The 16,994-nt window shown below is 37.0% G+C and overlaps 1 protein-coding gene across 1 annotated transcript in view; it reads right to left on the bottom strand.

Annotated features, from left to right (window-relative positions):
- Positions 1-16,994, bottom strand: part of LOC113091751 (PHD finger protein 14-like) — an 84,218-nt gene that overhangs the window by 10,048 nt on the left and 57,176 nt on the right. The window contains exon 17 of the mRNA XM_026257380.1: positions 8,927-9,044. Coding sequence (XP_026113165.1) covers positions 8,927-9,044 — 118 coding nt within the window. The remainder of the gene's footprint in view (positions 1-8,926; positions 9,045-16,994) is intronic.

Raw genomic sequence — 16,994 nt, 5'->3', positions numbered from 1 at the left:
TTATAGCATCACACAGTAATACTAAGGCTGTATTTGTTAAACAGTGTGCCATGTGTATATGGGAGTATGAGAAAATCAATTTTTTAACAGATCTGTTAGTGTGTGTGCAGGTGTGGAGACATCCCTATAGTTATTACAGAGTTTTACTGTGTTAGCAGATACTGGGTGGATGTCCCATCAAATACAGCCAAATTAAATAAGGCAGTGCATATGCACTCATGGTCCAGGACAATTCTGAGAAGCACAGAGGTCCGAGGGTTGTACAGTATTATCATGTTCAATGTCACATTTAAGAAGTGTGATAAGGCAATTCCTGGTCCTGTATAATGCATGTGAAGGGGAGAACAGCCTCCTCTTCCTACCCTCTTGTTGTTGTTTGCTACTTCTCGTGTCACCTACTTGTTTCAAAGAACCAAGAAAGAAATCACACCTTTTGGCGTTAAAAATAATGACTGCTACCAAACAGGTTTGCCAAATTCTCCAAATAATGCACCATTTGAACAAATTACATAACAAAAATAAATCTGAATGAATCTGTGGTTTCAAATAAACCGACTGTCTTTATGAGCAAGTCAATGAATCATTTGCAGTTTTAAAACAAATTGTTTTGAGTTAATGTTTTGGTGATGCATTTGTAAAGGCAGTCACTTGTTTTGTTTCTGATCTGATCAGTAATTTTAAACAAATTAATTTAGTTAATGATTCAAGAAATCACTTATAAAGACTTAATATAATTCCTAAATTAATCTATGTATCTGAATGAATAGAATCGAAGGACTCACTCAAAGACAGTAATTTGTTGCCTTAATGAACAAATTAGTGTGATTGCACAAATCAAATCAATTCAGTGAATGATTCAAGGACTCAATTATAAAGACTGTCATCTGTTTTATTCCTAAATGAATCAATGTGTTATATGTTTGAATTGGTTGGATGAATTATTGCCTTCTGTAAAGCCACTCAGCCAATTAAATTCAAGAGATAAGAAATGCATCATTTTAAATAATGTATCATGGGTTATTATACTCATCTGTCTGGGAGCAACTTTTCTCACTAAACAAGTACACTGAAAGGGGTTGTTCACCACAAATGAAAATTATGTCTGTTGGTGGTCCCCAATGGCTTCCATAGTTCAGGAAAAAAATACTATGAAAGTCAATGAGGACCAGTAACAGTTTGGTTACCCACATGCTTCGAAATATAATATTTTGTGTTGAACAGAAGAAAGAAATTCATATAGGTTTGGAACAACTTGAGGGTGAGTAAATAATGACAGAATGTTAATTTCTGGGTGATCTATCCTTTAACTCCAATGTATCATTAGTTGTGTCGTGACACCCTTTTAAAACAAATTGTACACTGAGATCTCAGAGCATAAAAGCAAGCAGTCTAAAGTTCAGCAAACATGAGCAATGAACCAAGCTGCAGTCACTTCAAAAAATGACACCTGGAACGGATTTGAAAGGTTCATGGTTTCAGTGGTAAATTGGGCCATTTTACCAAATCATAAAGCCTCTACATCACTGAAGGGTTTTACAAGTCCACACTGTGTGTATTGCAGAGACATTGTGAGTTAATAAAACCCACTAAGTGCTAAGAGAGTGACCAACGGGACAGCTGAAATTTGCCATGCCATCTCCAGGGTCCTGTTTACTCTGTAAATTGGCCCCTGAAAGGACATGAGGCTTCTACCCTGCCTTGTTTAGGTGATGGACGTGACTCCAGTGCATTGATTTTCCCTACGTCTCAACACTCTTCATCCAACTCACCGGCAAGCAGGGGTGCAAGGTAACCAATTTCAGGATCATGCTACCTTTTCTTGAAAAGCTAACCTTTGGTCCAGACTGCATCTTTGACTGCACAGCTACAATAATTCACCCTATTTATGTCTGACCTCTCAGAGCCCCATTGAACACTTATTTAACTGGCCTTAAAAACATTGCAAGAAGGTAAACTGAAGGAGACTAGCTACAAACTTTTCAACCAGTAGAAAAGCAATTGCTTATGTTAAGCTTGTGATTTTGTTCTTGATCTTTTCGGGTGGCAATAAAATGTTTTGATAAGTAACGGTCTTTAATATCCCTTACTAATTTCATTCCATGGAAATGTGTGACTTAAGTTAATAAGACTAACTTAATAAGGGTGTTTAGCAGGTCAGTCTGTCGAGACACTGACTGACAACTGCTCTTGGAAGATAATCATCCCAAGAACCTGACATCACATCAAATATTAAAGCAAATTTTTTCACTACTAGTGTTACTTCATTGAACTGCAAAATTAAAGACAGTTTTCAAACAGATTTCTCAAATACTTTGCTTCTCATCCATTGGACAGCAACCACAGTCCCGCCTCCTAACCCAAACTATTTGCTTGAGGCTGGTGCTGCATCAGGCTGGTCAAAATGCTCAAAACAAATGACAGTTTTTTTCAAAAGGTCTGAACCTACACTGTAAGAAAAACAACCCTAACCCTAACCCTAATATGTACAAGATACTATGAACCTTTTAGAGGTAAATAAGATACAAGCTATTGTACCCCAAAGAATAAAAAAAAAAAAAAAATGTTTTCTTTCTAAACTGTTAATTATTTTTTATTTTAATATTTTTTTAAGCATTTACAATCAATCAATAAAAATGAAATCAATTAAGTTACATCACCATTTTTTTCCCTTTTGGTTTAATTCAATCATTCTTTGTGAGAAAACAATTTATTCATGTATATTTAATGAAATAAAGCTTTTTAATTGACTAAGATTTTACGTGTGAGTCTGACATGATTAATTTCTTAATGATTTTTAATTTATTTTGTATTCACTAAGCAAAGCTAAATTCAACACACTGTTTATTTACACATACTTGCAATAAAACGCTTATTTTATTTATTTATTTTTTACAGCAATTGTAACCCAATAATATATGGTTCTAAATAATAATAAAACAAACAAAAAAATAAATAAATATGGAAATCAGAGCTTGATTTGATCTTGATCAAAAGCACATAAAATACAGTTAATTCCAACATTTACTTTTCTCATCAAGTTTCTTCAAAATGTCCAAACCACAATGGATTAGGTTAACTTTAACTTATATTTGGAATGGATGCAAAATACAAAGCTGCGATAATTTTTTTTTTTTTTAAATAAAGCAAAAAAAAAATAATTAAAGAAGCAAAAAATTATTTTTATCCTTGCATAAAATGTCTCATAGATAAACAAGTCTTAAAAAATTAAAATAGTTCAGTTTAAACCTCAAAAAGTAGCATACTTCAACTCAGCCTGCTAGCCCACAAATACATTTCTGTAAATGTTGTAATTGCTGCAGTAAGAGACTTTTGACCCTAAGTCTAGATAGTGACTAAATTAGCAATCCACCAAAGCTGTCCATTAGGCATTCCTGCATGAGCTGTGTGTGCCTAATGGCATTTCAATGCCAACACACCACAGATCTGCTGGGTGAGCCACGGTGACACGCGGGTGTAAATAAAGCTCAAACAAGCCTCCCTCCACCACCTAACGGGCTCTCCAACTAAAGGCTATCCGTATATTGTGGCAGGCCTGTCATTTTATTACCCGGATCAATTCGGCATGGCTCTGAAGTGACAGTAGAGGGATGTGGCCTTCGTTGGTTGGGAGGTTATCTGACGTGTGCAGGCTGGGAAATACACGGCCTTCGTAATGAACTCAACTCTTACTAATAAAGCTTTAATTGCCAGGCCACGTAGGAACTGATACCAGCATCGGCCCTCTTCGCCTGCATGCTCGTAAACTAATGAAACTGAGCTTTTTCTCAGAAACATTTTATGCAAGGGAGGAAAAGGCAAACGCAATTAAGTGATTTAATAACACAAACGTCTCGACGCAACAAATCATCCACTGAGAAACACATTTTTTTATTAAACAAGACCTTGGAGGCAAAAACCCATTTATGGTGACCTTTAAAAAAGGCAATGAGTGAGAGAAATGCACTGAGAGACAGATAACCTCACAGCAAGCCGAAGACTGTCTCGTACCCTGCAATCAACGTGCAGCACTCATTGATTGGTCCCTATGTAGTATAAGAGTTTGGGATCTACAGTGGTAGTGGGCCTGTCAATGGGTCCTGTGTTTTGATTGAGAGGCTGAAAAAGAAGTTGGCTCCACAAGGTGGGAACCTCTCGATTCTCACCAATGCGCCCTGCTCACATCTAGAAGTCAAGGCTGGAATGGATAACAAATCGCCTCTTCAGTTCCACACTTCTAAACCGCTATTTCTTCATTTCGCTGCAGCAAAACCAAAGCACCGTTCCTCTTTAATGTTGACCCCTCATAATCCTTCCAAGGAAGAGAATTACAGATGAAGCTGGCTGGATTTTAAGATGCCATTTTAAAAAACATTCGACCCTACCGCAGGCAAAGAGGTACACAGCGGCAGTTTATAGAACTTAAAGTACTTAAACGCAGAGTTCATCTCTAGAGTGCTCTTTGATTCTCATAATGGAATTAATTATGTTTCAAATGGCAGCCACAGCCAAAAGACTTCTACCCTTTACCCTGACTTTCTCTTGCAGGGGTCAGTCTACATTAACAGTTGACGATTGTTCAACCAAAACACCACCTTGGAATTATGAGGTTCCATCTGAGTGGTTTTAAGACATTGAGCTTCAAGGTTTTTGCAAAAAGTGGGATTTTAGGAGCAAGTCAAATGCAAAGAACCACATAATTCTAAAAAAAGAAAAGATTCTCCAACTTGGAATTATAAGGTTCTATATTGCAAAACATTAATTGAAGCAATAATTTTCAAGAAACACAAACAGTATACTTGTAATTTGTTTTTAAACATAAAATTAGTGTTGTAACAATGTGTCGGCATTTCTGGCAAAGAAAAAAAAAACACTTTCTATGGTATTTATTTCATATTTTAGGATGTATACGTATATTTAATATATAAGTTAAACATAAAATGCAGTGCTAAATATTTTGTCCAGTGCAGATGTTAATTTTAGGTAGGAATATGGTGGGTAATTAAACACTACTGTGACGAGTGGGACATGTGGAGTAAATTATAATGAGCGACACCTGCATCACTCACCAGTCTCCAGTTCTATGGAGAAGCTCTGGAACGATAAAAGGAGTGATGAAAGTGTTAGAAGAGAGAGAACCAGGCCTGGATTTTATGTTGTTGTTTTATGTGGCAGTCATCCATGAGGGGCTGCTGTTTTTACTTTAGTTTTGTGTTTATTTATTAAAGTTTTATGTTTAAATGTTCGCCGGTTCCCACTTCCCACTTCCCCCTTCCTGATATACGAACTATAAATTTAACAATAAACTGTATTATCCAAAATGAGTCTAACATCAAAATTAGAAGTTTATTAAACTTTAAATAAATTAAATTCCATTCAATTTTATTCTGTTGAAGTTTATTTCACTTCGAAACATTCATTCACAGATTTGTGCTCCTTTGTCTTCACACACAGACTAAACTTACTAGAGAAGTGTGAAGTGTGACATACTGTAATATACCTCTGTAAATAAATACAATATAAATGTATGTCTTGCACAATTTAATCCCCTTTGATTGTAACATGAACGTTCCCTTGGAACTGCAATCATGTCGGAATTTCATGTTATGTCCTCTTCACAGGGGACTTCCGGTTGAATAAGACAACGTTTGAATGCTACCTGAAAAAGAGACATCGCTACTAAAGTGAAAGTGTTGACTGGTGTCACTATCGCGTCAACCCGGCGAATATCTCACCAAATTCAGGGGATCCCTTCAGCTCAAGGAGCCCTCTTGAATGCCACCCTCCGCACGTCGGTATCCCCCCGGGACTGATAGATTGGTCAGTGCCGGGCCGCAAATTTAACCACCCATAATGTAACCTCGGTTCTCTGAGATACAGAACGAGTACTGCGTATGGGGGAAAAGCTCCTTTTTTCCTCGATACTGAAGCCTTTTTTCAATAACCCAGTACAGGGCTCACTGAGAGGGCCTGTAAATCGCCAACACACTTGACCAATGCTAGAGCAAGTAACAGAGCGGTTTTGAGCGTTAGGAGCAGCATGAGGTCTTGGTGAGCGCCGCTTCAGCGTGGGGTTTACCCAGGCAGAAGACGCACTCACCATGGCCGTCGTCGTCATGCAGATAGGGCTGGGAATCAATTCCAAAAAGAATAGATTACGAGGTGTTGGGTATCGAGAGTTCCATCAAGGGGAATCGACTCCTCATTCACAGTCTTTTTCAGTTTCAGTTTTTTCGCATACAGTAATTGCTCTGCAGTAAAGCCATTCAAGCCAGTTCAATTTTTGCAGATATTTGTTTTATGCCTACAGTAAGGGGTTGGCAGATCAATCCTAATATCGATAGTATCAATACCAACATTGGTATTGGTACAGTCAGCTAGATGAGATTGATACTTTAGGTTAAGTTTCTCTCTTCTATGCTTAGTACATTGCTCCCGCTTCAGCAAAGAGTAGAAATGTTTGTGTTTATATATGCCGCTCTTTTCACAAATCTTATGCACACATTGCTCCTCCTCTCCTTTTCCTGCTCTGCTATGTTTTGTTTTCATGCACGTGACCCAGTGGCGCCAAACAAAAGCAGACCCTTTTGGCTGCAGTAATGAGAGATGGAATGTCAGATGAAACCACTAGAACATTAATTCAACAAGGTTCAAAAACACATTATTTTCCACATACTGTACATTATTGTTGCTTGTCTATGCACCGCTTTTCTGAAACGCATTGATTTTTACAAAGCTCATCGTTCTGAAAAGCAAAGTGTATGCAGATTGTCCAGTGCTTTGTGATTGGCCAAATACCTCAAGCGTGTGATGGAGATGTTATGCCCCTTATCATACAGTGATGCCGTGTCCTGCTGCGATGAGACAAAAAAAACAAGCGAGGCATTTGTTGATTCCAGTGGGGACATAATTACTGTTTATAAAGACTTATACTGTCTTTTTCCACACTGCATATTGCGCCGCATAAACAAAACCATGTCTGCATTTGTGATCGGAGGAACAAAAAACAACAAGCGCTACTCTAAACTGCTCAAAACTCGTGTTTGAATCATCATTGGCAAATTCTTTAAATATGAAAATGTACTTACAGGCTTTGAGTCAGAAGTGCCAGACTGTCCATGCAAAGTTGGAATTGCCCTTCTTTATAGAAACAGCATTTGTGCACAGCATCGTAGGCTACAAACAGTCCTCCATAAAATGTGCTGCAGACATCTGAATATTTGATTTTAACTTTTCTGGAACAGTGTTGTAAATACAACTTAACCACTGATTTCTAGTCCTGTCCTCTTTTGGAAGGCCTAAAAAAGTATTTTCGCTTTCACAACGAAACACACAGCATCTCCACAACATGGCCTCGTCTGCAACAATACTACAGCGAGAATCAAAAATAAAGCCTTTTTTCTTTGCGAACAGTTTCTTTCTTTCTTTTGTGAACATTTGGGTGGTGTTATGCAAGTCTTCCCACATCATGACATAGACATGTGGGGATGTGTTTAAATGAGGCATTTTAGGAGGGTGTGGACAAGTCTTAACTTTTATAAAGGATATCTCTTTGGGATTGAGACTTTAGTCTTTGCAATTTCAGGGATCTTATCTATGCTCGAACAGCCTATAACACTCCAAATAGAAAGGAAAACTTTAAATTGCATCATATGACCCCTTTAAATCACAGCCAAGATGGTTAGAAGATGTAACATGTTATTCACATAACCATTATTAGCATAGAAGCACCATTCCTCTAAGCATCTCCAGGGCTAAGATTTGTGTACATATATAGTATAGAGTCTTTGGCAGTGCCTAGATTTCTCATTCTTTTATCATGCTCTCTGCTCTAACCTTTTCATTTTAATCCTGAGCAATAATTTAATGTTACTCATTCTGCCATGCAGTGAGACCACCATCATATTTCACATCTTTTAGTTTCTCTTCAGTAAGCATCAATTAACCCCATTTTCCATGCCGCTAGCAGGACTGTCCATTTAAAGATACATTGAAAAGCAGATGCCTTTATTAACTTAATTAGGTTTCCAAGAAGACACAAACTGCCTTTGATTGCACTGTAATTCAATGAGAAATAGAAATGAAATGTTTGGGGAAACGTGAATGCACTTGTCAATTTCCAAAAACTAAGTCTAAGTCTAAGTCTAAGTGAACTGCACAGCTAAACTGTAGCTTTTAGGAACAGGAAACAGCTGATGTGTGAGGAAGGTTTTTAGGATTTAAAACAGTCTTTGGCTTTCACTATTACAGCTATCACTTGCTTTTGCATCTTCAAACAACATCAACTTAGCTTTTATTTGTAATTAACAAAGTCAAGACGTAGATAAGCCCTGTTAGTGTATTTTTAGGATGTGCAGTAAATATTTTTCTTTCTTTCTTTCTTTCTTTCTTTCTTTCTTTCTTTCTTTCTTTCTTTCCTTCTGTAAAGAAATGCTACAGAGAACTTTATTTCACAGTGTTCTTATTAGACATTTTACATGCACTTACTATAGAAAATAAGAGTACTATACTATAGTATAACAGTAAATTCTGCATAATACCAAGAAAGTAACCCTAAAATAAGTACGTTGTTTAATATTAATATTACTCAGTTTTTTTTTTTTTTTTTTATAATTGCACTGTAACAACGACACCTCAAAAAATAAATAAATAAATAAATAAACCATTAGGCATAGGCATAGGTGAAAACCAAATACCAAAGAAAAGACTATAATTTAGCTGTCTACATTTCAGAACTTCTTGGAAGTGCCCATATAACGAAGTGCCACAAAATCATGTCTAGGTAGGCGACTATGATAAACTGAAACAAACTTTTCCCAAACATTTTTGGCTCAATCCATGTACCACAATGCAGCTGGAATGCTGGGAAAATATAAGAATACGACTGGAGAGGGTAGAGAAAGGAAGGGGGGATTTTGTTGACTCTCACCTTTGATGAAGAGGTGTCACATTCCTGACAGATCCATCCATAGCCAGTTTGTTTGGGTGACTTCTTCAGGGGAGGGTCCAGACAGCCGAAGTGGTAACAGAGCCGACACTCATCACACCTATGAGGAAAACGGGCAGCATATTAGCAGTGAGAATACATTAAAATGCAGCTGCAGTGCCGGCGCACACTCACACACATGCAGTCTTCTTTTATACCCTGCCAAGAGGCCAGTATGGCCCTAACCAGGCAGGTATGATAGATAGTGACAGAGCCATTTGCTGTCAGGTAACAGATGCTTAATAGATTCAAAACACATTGGCACACAACCTCTCACACGGCCTTGTACAGCCATCATAAAACACGCTGCTCGATTGGTCCTGCTGAAATGAGTTTCAGCTCATCCTGCCGATAAATCTCTGTAAGATTTTTATTCCAGAGTCAAGGTGTCAAGAAAGACACTGAGATTCTGTCCTTAGTTATAGGTCTGCTCAACAGCCATCTCCAGGTTGTGTCCGATTTTACATAAACTGTAAAAGACCTCCATCTTGCTTCTATTATTACGCTATTCAGCAGCCGTACAAAGAGCTGTACTGGATATTGCTACTCAAAACAAAATGCAACATCCTCAGAAGAATTTGGGGCTATTGTGTTATATTACATGATGAGTACTTTTATTCTGCAAGGACACATTTAAAAAAAAAAAAAAAAAAAAAAAAAAAAAAGCCAAGGTCCATATATAAAAAAACTTTTATAATGGTATAAAAGTTCTATTTCATGAAGGAAGTTCTTTTCATCAAATAATGAAACAGTCTACAAAAATAAGCAGCACCAACAAATGCATCTTTTTATTACGTTTTGAATTAATTAATGAATTAACATGCTGAAATGACAGCTGTCAAAACACATTAACTATATCTCCATTCATAAGACTATTGTAAGAAACACAGTGCATTAAGTTCTCATTTAACATTCATAAAGGTGTATCTTCGGAGAACCCAGGTGCCCTTCACCTTGCAGTCCATGCTCTCCTCTCCTTCCTGGCCATAATTAAGTAATTATGTTGTAATCAATATAGAAGATTCAGATTTGGCAATGTAAATCAGATAAAGCCGATAAGAGCCGGGGAGGTCAACAGGCCCAATCCCCATTCCCAATCCTCGTCTCCATTACGGGACAGGGGACGCGGCGTTCTTATCAGCGAGTACGCAGGATGAGGCGATAGAAAAAGACAGGAACAGGTGCCATATTTTTCTTTGTTTTCTGCCAGGTGAACGAGTGGGAACACTGAGACTTTAGTGGAGGCAGGGTTGTTCTTGGTGTCACTGAATGTGATGCTGTGCGACATGGAAGCCCTTTTCAAACTCAGGCCCATCACAGACTTCAAATGCTAATTAAAGGACTGGATGAGGATGCGGCTCAGTGCTAATGAGCAAAGAGACTCATGCCGAATACACATGCACACCTTCTGTCAACACCGGACGACTATAACACAGCATATTGTACAGCACATTAGTGTAGTTTTCTGGTCATTAGTACTGCATATCACTGAGAAAATGCAAAAAAGGTCAAATGCACTCTGCTTTATTAGGCTCATTTATTAAGGAAATATGATGGCAGAAACACCAAAAACTAGCACATATTGATGTTCAAAAGGTTTACATGCCATTTAGAGTCTGACTGAACATCAAAAGGACAACAATGATGCTTTCTGCTCATATCCACACAACACATTTCACACTGTGTCTGATCAAGCAACCAAATAAACTTCTCAAGTCCAAAGAGAGCAAATGGGAATGAGTCAACTTTCACCTGCGGTTATTATAACAACCCTGATATATATATATATATATATATATATATATATATATATATATATATATATATATATATATATATATATATATATATAATAAATCCTAATCCTAAAAACACAAAACACTGGTCTGTTAAATGCCAGTTGCATAAGAAAGAAATAAATAAAAGCGTGTAAATTTGCCTTAAACACACACTTCATCAGTTCATCCAACATGAGACTGTAGCAGCAGTAGATTCACAAGCTCATTTAAAGATGCACACTGCTTGTCCCTCAGCATGCGCCATTTCTTCATGTTTCTAATCCATATATTTATTGTGACAGAGCAATGAGAAAATGGCTTGCCCTCGGCAACAGACTGTCAACTCAAAGCTGCCTCCGTTAAACGATCCTCATCTGAAGAGATTGAGAGTGGGTAAAGGGTGAAAAATATCTTGCTATGGAAAGATTCCCAAATTTTTGCCCATATCCAAACAAATGCCCTTGTGTTTTATTAATTTGTCCATAAAGAGCTGTTAAATGAGCCAGACAGCTAACATGAAGTAGTCTTGCATAAGACTGTATGAAGCATTTGGTTTTTAAGCATAATATATATATATATATATATTAATCTAATAACCTATTCTAATCTAGATCTGTTAAATAATTTTTCTTCCTATTAAAGAGTTCAAAATATGTATTAGTGGCATAGTTTGCCACAAGAAGTAATTTTTACTCATCAATCAATAAAATAAATAATAAAAATAAATAAATAAAGCAAGAAAAAATATATTGAGGAACTTGCAATGATGTAAATGGGAATGATTTACAGTGTATTATAATTTATATATTATTTTAAATATATTTTTAACTATACAATACATGTAAACCTACACACACACACACACAACTGCTGAAATTTTTTTTTTTACTACATTCAGTTTTTACACCATTTACATGCTTACAGGGTTGCAAAACAATGTAAACATACTGTTTGTATCTTGTGACTGTACTATTGGCTATTTCTTTTGGATCAGTCCCATTCACTTCCATTGCAAGTGACTGGTTGTAGCCCAAGTGTCTCGTTATTTCCCTTTTTTATTTTTTAAACAAAGGAGGTTCAAGTGGATATGAATTTTGGTGCTAATAAACTGTATGCCTCAAATGCTCCCCATTACGCTTAACTTGCATTTAATACTTTTTAAAAGAAAATCATTAAAGCAACACGAGTAACAATTATCCTGAAAGTTTTACTGCAATATTATCAAGGTTAAAAAACAAACAAGAGACAGACAATGAAATCAAAGAGCAAGATGACAACTACAATTACAAACGTAACCACAAATGCACATTCTTTTGTGAGGCCAGGACACCAGTACAAACCCAGAGTGGTGCTCTCAAACACACACACACACACACATAGAGGGGCTGAGCAGGCATATCTGCACAGGAAGGGGAATTTAAATCACCTCCAGGCTTCCTTGTGAAAAGAAGACAAATGACCAGGAGTGCGTGTGTGCTACTCTAATGAGCACGCGGCTATTGTTGCACACAGTTGCCGATTGATTTCATATGAATCCCTCGCTCAGGCAAATAAAGAAATAGTGAAAGACTCCTCTGGCTTTCTGCGGGGGGAAAGTTTAGGACCTGCGGCAGCCACGGGAGGCTTGCGTTTTATTAGCGGAGCACGACCCAATTCGCCATTTACTTCTTTAATTACTTTGCCTTAATGAACCTTTTGTAGCATTTGCTGTGTATCACGGTTTAACATCTTTGAATTAAAACACTGCTCAGTGATGCAAACCCAGGCAGACAGACGGCCCAGTGATTAATTAGAATTCAAATTGACAATGGCCAATCATCATAGGCGGTTCAACAGGAAGTAACCTTTCAAAATGAATATATATATATACTTTCAATGTCTTTTTCATTTGCAGCAGAATAAAGAAATACATTAGTAAGTCTTTGTGTGGACTGAGAACAAATCTACTATATTTATATACTTTCTAATATCGCTTCTTTGGGTTTTGGTTGCATTTTGTACATTTTGTGTTGGCATCTTGTTCCAGCAGAAAACTGTTTGACAGTGGATCATAACCTGACATTCAATTGCAGTTCTTTCCTGATGGATCAAGAACAGCAGGAACACAACAATGCTAAATGCAAATAAACTATAGTTAAATTATAATTAGATTATAATCTTATGAAGAGTTTGGTTCTAAAATGCAATAAATCCATTTGGACTAATTTGATTAAAAATGTGTTTTCTTTTCCAAGAAAGTGGCAAAGATGAAAACCACTATTTTCTGTTTCAAACTTTCATATATATATATATATATATATATATATATATAGCATCTTTAGGTTATAATAACATAAAAAAAAAAATCTAATCCAGGTTTTGATTTTCAAATATTTATTACACAATTTTTTATTTTTCCCCCCAAAATGCAATAAACCCATACCTTTTTTCAATGCAATAAATCCATTGAATCAATATGAAAGTTATTTTTAATTTTGAAACTGATGAAAATACACAACAATGTTGGTGGTTTGGAACCAAATTCTTCATGAATCATGTATTTAAGACAGAACATTTTATAGGATTAGAGAGAGGGAAATGATTTCCCATAAAATTATCTAAAGCAAAAATTATTACAATACTTTTATTCCAAAAGGATGCATTAAAAAGATCAAAGTGACAGTATAAAGACCTAAATAAAGACTTAAATATCTGTTTTTAAATGAAGACAGAATGTAAAGACTCATATTTATGTTAACATATAAACACACACACATATACCAGTACTATGTTGAGTTGCTATTTGATGTTCAACATAAAATCTTCAAAGCCAGTTGAGAACCACTGATTTGGGATTTGAAATGAATGGATAATAGAAAGCCAGCATGATTCTTCTACAGCAGAGAAGTGATCAAATTCTACTTTGTACTTCCGAATGAAAGTCTTGTGCTGTACTAATAACAAAGCACCACTCCACTAGCACTATGTGAGAAGTTTCTGAAGAGTCTCTGCTCCATGAGGTGACGCGTCATCCCCTTTCCTGCAACACGCAGGCGCCAACATCTATCTGCTCCGCACACTGCCCTTCTGGACCCCGTCACAAAGTCCTTGATGTTATCAAAGCAATTTGGGCCTGCTTTAATCATTGGGAAAATTGAGCTGCTCGTTTCTCTCCTCATCCGATCTCGGACAGAATCCAATCACTCATAAGAGAGTCTATTGATTGATGTAATCTCATTGGGATGTGAGGTGAGGGGAAAACCACGATTGATTGCTTTTGTCTGTGACACATGTTGCTCTGGGCTAGCGATGCGTATCCTCTTTCATCTACGGTTTAATCTCTGAGAGGAGTTCTTAGAGACCCCCTGGCATGCTCAGCCACCCTCCCTCGTCATCTCGCTGGTTTCTCGGTGCAGGCTGAAAGCCCGGTGGCTCTGTTGCTTGATCTCTTCTCATCCGAGCACTAAGAACTCTATTTCAGCCCGACGCTCCATTTAAAGACTGATCCGGTCAGCCAGGTTCAGGGCAGGGGCATTCGTCTACACAGCCCGGTGATTGGAGAGATAACACAAGACAACTCCATTTAATCAAAGGATGTTTTAACACCATAATGTACGATTCTAAATCTCCCTGGATAAAGCAAAGAGGACATATTTTAGTTAAATTGGCTCTCGGCTGCAGTTTTACAGACCGTTATTAATGCAATCATCTTGCAAAGATATGGGCAATCACCAACATCAGAATAATTCTTGGAATATTTAGGCCCAATTGGAAAAGAGATAGCGAAGGGGCACAACAGAAACTTCACTCTGGAGATGAATATCAGTTCTCATTAAATGATAGCGTGGCCTTGTTTGAGAGGATCAGAATAAACTGATCAGTCCTGAACTACAGACATTCGCCAAAATATAAAAGCAGGATAAAATGCAAATTGTTAAACATTTACTGAGCCTAAAAAAGCAGAATAGCTCTTGCTATTTATTATTTGATGGAATAAACTAACAAGTTTACAGAAATATTTGGAAGTTAAAGGGATTAAAGTAAAATATAGCTGCAAGCAGCGATGTCGGGCTCAAGCCATCAGTGCAACGCCACCCCGGTGGCATCAGGATAACTGTGCCCAGCGGGCATAAGCATTTACAGTAACCCTCTGACAATCAGTTTTAAGGGATGCGGCAGTTAAAGGGTTAATCCGACCAATCTAGACTTTGAAATCACATACACAGAACAATATATATAACTTTAGTAACACTTTATTTTAATATTTATAAAAAATGTATAAGGTGTGCATTGTAGCTGACACCTATATGAACACATTACAATTGTTTTGTGACTGCAAGTCTTTCTTCTCAAATGCTATTGAGCTTCAAATTTGCATTTGAGCCCATGTGAAAAAGTAGCATAATTTACATATGACTTACAGTTTGTTGTAATAAATATCAAACATTCAATTTAATTGTGCATTATAGCTGTCACCTAGATGAACAATTACAGTTGTTTTTATGACTGTAAGTCATTCTCTTCAAATGCTACTGACGTTAGAAAAGTGTATAACAATATCACATGTAACTTTAGAGACCGATCCTAAATTTGAGACTCTAGAAAGTCCAATGTCAAGACAACTTTATGCCTGTTTTATTTTCTTTAGTTTTCTTTTCTCTGTGCCGGATTGCTGATGTCCTATACCCAGGCATAGATGTCCATCCATCAATTACGAACATTCAGCCGCAAACATGAGGTGTGAGCGGTCGCGAGTGTGGATGGGAGAATGGCGCATGTTTTTTTGTTTTTTTTGTTTTTTGAGCAACTGGGATGGTGCCCCCTCTGGGAGTTGGTGCCCTACGAAGGCTGCATACTATGTTATACTGCATAATGTTAACAAATTAGACATTATTTTACAGTGTTACCAAATCCTTAAATAATGTATTAGTGTTTTGTAATGATTTTAATGACCTATAAGCATTTGTGAAATAGTTTTGCTTGCATTGCAGCTTTATCTGTCAGTTGAAGAGTTTTACTGTTACATCCATGAGATTAATAAATGTCATGTCACGTCACAGGTTGTCATAGGTCAGTATCAAATGAGTTTGAAATTATTTTTTGCAGCACAAATTAGGGTTCTTAGGATGTTGTTAAATCCTTAAAACTGACAGAAAAGGATAAGGCCTTAAGAGATTTCTTAACCTGTAATGTAAGGAAAAAACACCACCATTAGCAACAACAAAAACAATAACAATTTAAAATACAATTTTTTTTTTTCCTGATTATTAAAGGGATGATTAGGTCTCCCTCTCTCTCTCTCTGCCAGACAGCCCCTCCCTACAGTCCACACACACTGTCACAGTCACCAACCCCCTCACACTCCCCCTCCCTCTCCCCCTCACTTCCCTCACACAGACAGGGTGGCCAGAGTGAGATCATGTCAGTTGAGAAGTCTGACAGTTTTTTAATTTTCTTTTATCCATACAGTGTTGTAAAGTCGTGAAACTATGCATATTTCCTCAGAATGATTTGATCTTTGTATAAAAAAATGCTTTGAAGTGTTTGGAAGCTGCAATTTAAACATACAAGACAATTAATGTTTCCCTTTTTACTGTCATTTCAAAAATTCACCACGACAAAACCGTTCAAGCTAACCAAAATCCGTTCGCAATTTAAGTTCCTCAATGGTTTTTCTTCATGTAGACAAAGTTTGGTGTGTATAGTGTACTTCCCCTGTGAGGAGTATGCATTAATTCACAACTGTAAAATCTCAAAAATACACATTCAAATCAAAATAGCCGACTTCCTGTTGATCGTAGCTTATGACTGTGAATTAGAAAGTTGTCCGTCTTGATTAGAACAATTTATGTACCAAGTTTTGTGTCTGTAGCTAAAACTAACCCCCCCACTTTTGACAAAAGGTGGCGCTATAGCGTGCCTCCTTCACGCCCTTTTAAAAGCTTTTGCCATTTTCTAGCTATCAATAATACCGATATGTATTTTGAGTTTCATGTAAGTCTGAGCTTGTTGTCTGCCTCAAACTCACCATAACAGAACATTCAAGTTTGACACGTTGCCATGGCAACGCCATATTAGATATCAATATCCCCACAACAGATTTACATCGGCCGTGTTTTGTCATTATTCTGATGAAGTTTTAAGGAAATCGAGTAAAAATAAGATGCTAAATTCTAAACATTTTGAAAATGACTCACTTCCTGCTGCCAGTTGGTGGCGCTATAACGTTGACTCTTAATAGTCACATATATACG

The sequence above is a fragment of the Carassius auratus genome, unplaced genomic scaffold (genome assembly GCF_003368295.1).
Source record: "Carassius auratus strain Wakin unplaced genomic scaffold, ASM336829v1 scaf_tig00214282, whole genome shotgun sequence".
Lineage (NCBI taxonomy): Eukaryota > Metazoa > Chordata > Actinopteri > Cypriniformes > Cyprinidae > Carassius > Carassius auratus.
Note: the sequence above shows the minus strand (reverse complement) of the source record. Positions and strands in the feature narration are given on the sequence as shown.